At 34.0% G+C, this 7,365-nt stretch overlaps 1 protein-coding gene across 1 annotated transcript; it reads left to right on the top strand.

Annotated features, from left to right (window-relative positions):
- Positions 1 to 2,439: 2,439 nt before the first annotated feature.
- Positions 2,440 to 6,757, top strand: LOC105346248 (uncharacterized). Its single transcript, XM_011454751.4, has 2 exons — positions 2,440 to 2,765; positions 4,491 to 6,757. The coding sequence occupies exons 1-2, from the start codon at positions 2,724 to 2,726 to the stop codon at positions 6,501 to 6,503; spliced, it is 2,055 nt and encodes a 684-aa protein (XP_011453053.3). The 5' UTR covers positions 2,440 to 2,723; the 3' UTR covers positions 6,504 to 6,757.
- The last annotated feature ends 608 nt before the right edge of the window (positions 6,758 to 7,365 follow it).

Below are 7,365 nucleotides of genomic sequence, written 5' to 3'. Positions count from 1 at the left end.
ATGTATATCTTTAAATTGTTGAACTTAACAAATCTGTGATGTATTTATTAACTGTTTTTTAAAATTATTATTTAAATGAAAAAGATTGCAATTTCTTCATATGGATATGTCTCTTGACAATTATGTGAAATCTAAATAGTAAAGATGTTAATGCCATGTTTGTGTTCATTGCTATGTCAAATTTTTAATATCAAGAGTGGTTTTTGTTATGGCACGCTGGACTAATTGAGGCATGGTTATTGGTATGGAAAGTCCACAGATGATATGCTGCTGCTAAAACAACCACATGTATTATTATACGGTAATAAGACCATTGTTACTTTAAGAGGGCCCGATGGTCGTGGTCTTTTAGACTGTATTGATCTCCTTTAAAAGAAGAGTAGTTCTTAGGCTATAAAATATATATTGAAAAGTACCTAAATTATGGCTAAATATAAAAAGTGAAATATGTGATTTTGTGTCTTTAGTAGATTATAATTTATAACTTAACAAAACATATTTTAAAACTCTAGGATTATCTGGTGGTTAAGTTATCCATCCAGTTTCCTTAAACACAAGTCCAACATATCTCAATATTAGACTAAATAAAGTGCTGAGCTCAAGTGATTGGATGTTTACAAGAAAGGTTTGAAAAATTAAATCTAGTCCAATAGGGGTATGCTTTTATGGTTTATTGGATTAAGTTGGAATTTTATGGGTTAACCTTTGGTTAAACTTTGTACAGTTCTATTAATGAACCGATCTTGAGTGTATAGCATTAACTATAAATTAACAGGAAAATAAGTACTATTACAATTATAATTATGCTTTCCCATTTTGTATCCTTGTAGGAAGGTTCAAACTCTTATTGTAGTTTTCTGTTTTAGAGTCAATGACGGGTTAAGCACTTTCAATAATGCACATTGAAATTTACAGAACTTTTCATAAATTTTGACGTGAAATATCACAAAGTACTCAAATTTCACCTAAGGTAAATTGTTGTTGTTCTAATTGTGATTATTTACACGCTTACTCAAGTTGATAAACACCAAATGTCATCTATAGCTAGTTTATTGCATCTTGTAAAAATTGTTTTGCACACATAATAAAAATGATATGATATAATATCTATATAGATATTTAAATGTACTAGTAAATTACGATATTAAGCAAAAATACGCAATGGCAATTATAGTAAATGAAGTTTCAATATGTTTTTCAATATCATTTTTAAAATACTGTGCTCCTTTAAACATATATATTGTTTCAAATTATTGGATGTCATGTGACAAAAACAATTCCAAGAAATACACACTATCAATTGATCCAGAAAGCATATTTGAAAATGACATTATCTTATAAAATTAAATAATATTTACAGAGTAAGAACGGCTTTAGATACTTGCTGTAAGCTCCAAATACAGTGTTTTCAACCAAATTGATTTTGGAAGTTACTCTGAAAAAAAGGAATATAAAAATATCAAAAGCTCATTTCTATGGAATCCGGATAGGGCCTTGTAATACACAATCACATCATCGCACCATCGATCATTGTGTATATAGTGCGATGACGCGATAATGCGATGACGTTGAAGCGATGGTGCAAAACCGCGAAGACGATAATGATGCGATGGCGCGACAATGCGATAACGATGTTATAATGGCACGATAAAGCGATTGTGCGATAGCGATAACACGATAGTGCGATACCGATGACGCGATAGTTTGCGCAATTGGAAGGAGAAATCATTTTATGTCGTGAGGCAGAGAATAAATGAACGTATTATGTATTAGAAATCTAATTTATTCGGTTGATAAACTTGACTCTCTAATAATAATTATGAATTACAAATTAACCATGCAAAAGTAAGAACTTGTTCCCGTAAAATTGTGAGCTATATTAGTTTTGATAAACAATGTGTCTACAGTGGTTGCACCCCCCCCCCCCCGCGCCTCCTACCTCCACCCCTTTCAAAGTGCACAGAGAGAGAGAGAGAGAGAGAGAGAGAGAGAGAGAGAGAGAGAGAGAGAGGGGGGGGGGAGGACGGAGGGAGGTAGGTAGGAGGGATAATGAGTACATGTACACGTATTCTGATTTATCTGTTACAACGTTGTTATATTTTTGTGTAATAAAAAAGGGGGCGGTTGAGCGAATATGAACGCGAATTTACTTACATTATCAATTTTAAATCTGTTTGGTAAAAAATAAACAAATTTTAAGAAATTCATTAATGAAGTGAAAAGAAAAAAAAAACATTTGCACAAGTATTATTTAAAAGTAAGCTGATTAAAAAGGCGTACGAGTTTGTCAAAAAGTTATATAATCTTGTACGCGTGTATTAACCTCATCATTACAACAGGAAATATGGTGTCAACTATTATTAAAAAACAACACATCCGCTAAATGTTTTTAAATGCCAACTATGTGTAACGTGTCACCCTTTTAGCGAAAATCAAGTAACATTCCTGACAATTTACAAATGATAATTAATATCCATTTCTCAGATCAAAGAACGCCAAAATATAATAATGTCGGTTCTACATTCTTTCATTTTCAATTTAACAACGAAGAAAAACGAATGTGCGGAGAGTCACTGAACCGAGAAAAATCACGACAAGCATGTTGTTATTAATGTTGATGTTAAACAAGATGTTGTAAAAATAGAAGAATTTGAAGGGAATTAAAAGTATTGGTATTGAAGACCTTATTGTAGTGACGAGAAGAAGGGGAACAAAAAGCTATCATGGCTTTTTTGTATGCTTGGCTGAAATTATTCGTCATTCTGGTAAGAGAGTACTCAAAAATAATTGATGCAGAATTATATTGAGCTGAATTTTAAAAATACTTATGTATTTTATAAGTAAAATTTGAAAAATGAAGTTTGCATATTTTGAAAAAAGTGATATTTGTAAATGTTTTAATTTATTTTCATTTTTATCTTTCATGTTTAAATAAACAACAACTCTAAAATAACCTTAATAATTTCAAGAATATTATTTCAAAGATAAATTTTGTAAAGTTTCTTAAGTTTTTCCTGTTAATTTGTTTATTTTTGGGTAGCTTAATATTTCAATCAACTGTAATATTTGCATATATAGAGTTTTTAGAGAAATTCAGACCCATTTAGCGATAAACTGTATAATAGTATATTTTCTGAAGAAGAATCATTTAATCAAATGGATAATTACCAAGTCTTGTTTCCAATCAAGCATTCATGAAAGGAAATAAATAGTAGATTGTAAATACATTTGTAATGTCAGAGAAATAGAAAAACCGGTACTTTATTTTTAGTGTTTATTTAGCATTTAACTATGCTTTAAAGCTCTCCGAGTAAAAAATTAAGACTAATTCAATAATTTTATTTAATAATTCTGTTTATATAGTATGGACAAATGAATAAAATTTGCATTGATTTTAGATTCCAGCTTTGAATAAGATTTGCAGATAAAATAAATAGCACTGTGTTAGAAATTTTTGAGTTTTTAACTTTAATTTATGACATCAATCGAATTGTAATATTACATGTAAGTCAATTGTCAGTGGTCTTCTTTGAAAGTTTTCGCCATTGAATACATCAAAATTGACAATGACATTATTTATAGTTAAAAAATATTTCTAGCCATAAAAACGCTTATGGTTTATGTTTCCTCGTCAACAAAACGTTTAATGACCCCTGCGACATGCCTGTTCATTTCAAGCGTCTCTATAACATCAAAAGACATTAGATAAATTACCTAGTGCTTTTAATAATTTCCTCTTTAGAAACAGCAAAAAATAGCATGTACATCGTTTGTCATTTTCACAGGTATTACAGGTAAAAATTAAATATTTCTGTTATAATCGTCATTGTAGATTGATAATCAAGGAATTAGGCCATGTCAATGATAGAAAAAAAAACCCCTAAAAACATGTTGTTTTATTCTTTCAATAATTCGCCTAATATCTTCACCTTTTGCACAATGTGTAGGCTAGAAGTCGAAAGATCGAAAAAGTCAAATGTAAAACAATACTAGACATACTTGATATACATTATGTTTAAACATTTTTAAAATGTTAAAAAAAAAATTTATTGCCAAAAAATCAACTCTTTTTTGTGTGATGTGTGTAATGTATGGTGAAATATCAGCCCCAATTTGTTTATTTTTTAACCGAACACCTTTCTATAATCCGACCTGACAAAGATTTTGGTCTCTCGAAGAATTTGTGAAAATGTATCATCTTATTTCAGATTTCTAAAACATAATGAATAAAAAATTCACATTGTTAAAACAAATCATAGCTCCAATTACTTACTTAAAATTAGCACAACTGTATTTATCTAAATTTATCTAAAGACGTCGGTTGTCGATCAAATCACTCAATGAATGTATATCCTATCATTTATTCTATTTAAATTCAATATTCCTTTGCTTCTATATAGAGAACTTTTTTTGTGCTAGAGGTTTAAGAAGCGTCCAACACTCAGTTAAACAAAAAAACACTGTATACTTTATTTTTCTTTTGAAAACAGGTATTACAAAGCAAGATATCGTCAGGCCAGAAAGGTTCAAATTGGAAGGATCCTACCGGATGGGACTGTCAGTACACAGGTAAATGCGCGACCCAGGGAGACCTGAGTCCATTGTCCAAGATCCCCTCAATGTCTCATCAGGACATCCAGATCGTCGCCGACCAGAACGTCCAGGCCCTAGCGCCACAACTTAAATCCAACAAGGAAATGATACCGTCTTTACCAGACATGCATGTCTCTTTCGTCCATTCGCCAGCAGAACCCATTCCAGCCTCAAAGCAAATGCACCACCAGGAGGCGGGGCACCTTGATCAAGTTGCAGCTATAGGGCAAAATGTTTGGATACCCAATCCGTACTTTCAAAGCCGACCCGATACTAAAAACACCTGGGTGACCTATCCGATGATCCCCCTTACGGATAAAAGATTGAAGATTAACATATCCCCGGATAAAGGTACACATAATACCATACATCACCAACACCAACAGCATCACATAAAAGGAATTCCTGTTCACCTTCCCTTTGAGCCAGTAGTCCATCCATCAAAAGAGCAAAATGTTCATGTTTTTCCTTTACCTCATAAAGGGCAGAATGCCGTCACCATTCAAGACTTTCAACCTAGTTTTATTTCAAATAATGTGCAACCTAAACCATTCATAGCATCGAAGTCTCACATATCTAATTTTCAGAGTCAAGCAATACATCAGGCACCTATGCCTAATGCACCAAAGATTTTGGGTACACCAGATGTCCACAGTTTACCAGTGGCAGTTATGTCGGTACCTCCGTTGAGTCCTCTTCCGAGACCTCAGCAACAAATCAAGCATGTTCAGCCTATTTTCATTCCTGTCCCCATACCACAACACTCACGGCCAGCAGAGACAAGTAAAGTGTTGCCGATACAGCCTCCTCATAGACCTATTAAAATGATTCCAATCCCGATACCGCATGCACCACAGCCATTACCTCCAAAACGCAGCCAAGCAGTATTGCTTCAACCGTCTTTAAATACTCTCTCAAAAATTGTCATACCAAGCCGACCTCATCCATCAACTTCCCTAGGACCCTCCTCATTTCCAAAAGACCAGGTTCGTATATCTGGTATTCCAGAAGCATCTCTACACCAGCAGATCTACGCCAGAGACCTGTTTGGACAAATCCAAGCTTTGGATCAGTCTAAATTCTTACCCGGGATTCATAGAATGAGGTTTCCTATCATTACTACAGATAATCGACTAAAAATAAACCCTCGCAAACTGACCAGAGGAATGGCTGGTTCTATCCATGGCAGTGCTCAGGCGAGAAAAACAAGCATGGGTGACTTTTTCAGAATGGCTCAAATGAGGTTGTCAACCCAAGATATCCTCCAGCTATTACGCTCTTCGACAAATCACAAACAAACACTAGACACTCTTCTTAAGGGCTATATCAACCTCCAAAACAATGCAAGAATATCCCAGATATTCAACGCCCAACATAGGTCTCGGCTCTTGCAACTGATTCAGTTTTACCATTTCCTCCGACCCGGTTCTGAACACCGCGAGCGCTTGGAACAATTGTTTCTTCAAATTATTCAGAGACTCCAATCGACGGCAGCGCAAGTGGCAATTCACAGCAGAGGCCGGGGTGCATCTACGGCAGGAGGAATCGGACTAGGTGGCGGGGGAGGAGGAATTGGAAGTGGGGTAGGAATGCATGGTGGAGGAATAGCAGGAGGACAAGGAATAGGTATTGGAGGACAAGGAGGGGGATTGGGAGGAACATCTGGAGGTGGAATTGGAATTGGTGCAGGAGGTGGGTCAATCACTGGAGGCACAGGGAGAGGGGCAGGGGGAGGAATTGGGGGAGGGGCCGGGAGCGAGGGTGGATCTGCAACTGGGGGAGAAGGTGCAGAAACCGGTGGCAATGACGTAGAAGGCGGAAGTGACACGGAAACTGAAACCGATAACGAGGCTGATTATTCAATGGATGATAGTGAGGAAGATAGAAGCTATTTTAGGGTATTTAAATGAAACTGATCGAGTCAAACCAAGACTAATGGATTATTTAAGGAATTGTAAATGAAATAAAAGAATCAATAAAAACTTCAGTAAAATTTGAAACAATACTATTATATTATTGTGCATGCAGTTATAACTTCTTATGCTTGATTTCGCAAAACCTAGGAAATATTAGCAATATTGGTTTTAAAGAAAGAGTTTGCTTCAAATATTAGAGTTTATTATGCCCAATATTTAATGCTTTTTAATCAGATGGCTATGATGAAAATATCAAATATTAATAAATATCAAAATATTTTATTTCTACATATTACAGCGTTATTAAAAATAGTTTTAGTGTAGACAAATAGACATGTCCATGCATTTATAATTTTAGGAAAAAAGTACAAACTCTAATTTGAATAAACTTTAAATGTACAACTATTTGTTCATGATATTACACAAGTTAAATACTTGAAGTTATTAAAATAATTTCAATGATTTTTCCTTGAGGCTGCCTTTGTAAGTAGAAATCAAAACATTGTTTCTTTTGAGAATTTGACAAAAGATAAAAAAAAACCATATGATACTTGTTTGTTTGCATATTTCTCTTAGTTTTTTTTTTAAATTTCTGCAGACAGTTACAACTAACTCAACAGTGTACTTGAGTAATCTACTACATATTAAAAATATTGCATATTATTTTTATCATTCTCATGCTGAAGCTTTGCAAAATTCTGTTGGTTGTAGACTAGCAATAATATTCTTACTTGATAAATAGAAGATTTAAGGTATCTTTCCTTCAGGATTCGCCATATAACTAAACAAATTCTAAGAATCCCACGCAGTTTTACCATACCGCACACCGATTTCAATTTTAGATAGTTAGAGTTGT

Source organism: Magallana gigas, chromosome 10 (genome assembly GCF_963853765.1).
Source record: "Magallana gigas chromosome 10, xbMagGiga1.1, whole genome shotgun sequence".
Lineage (NCBI taxonomy): Eukaryota > Metazoa > Mollusca > Bivalvia > Ostreida > Ostreidae > Magallana > Magallana gigas.
This window is presented reverse-complemented; position numbering and strand designations above follow the sequence as displayed.

Coding starts and splice junctions, on each gene's coding strand:
- LOC105346248 (XM_011454751.4), top strand. CDS start 2,724: ATGGCTTTTTTGTATGCTTGGCTGAAATTATTCGTCATTCTG. Junction 2,766..4,490: donor TGAAATTATTCGTCATTCTG/GTAAGAGAGTAC, acceptor TTTTGAAAACAG/GTATTACAAAGCAAGATATC.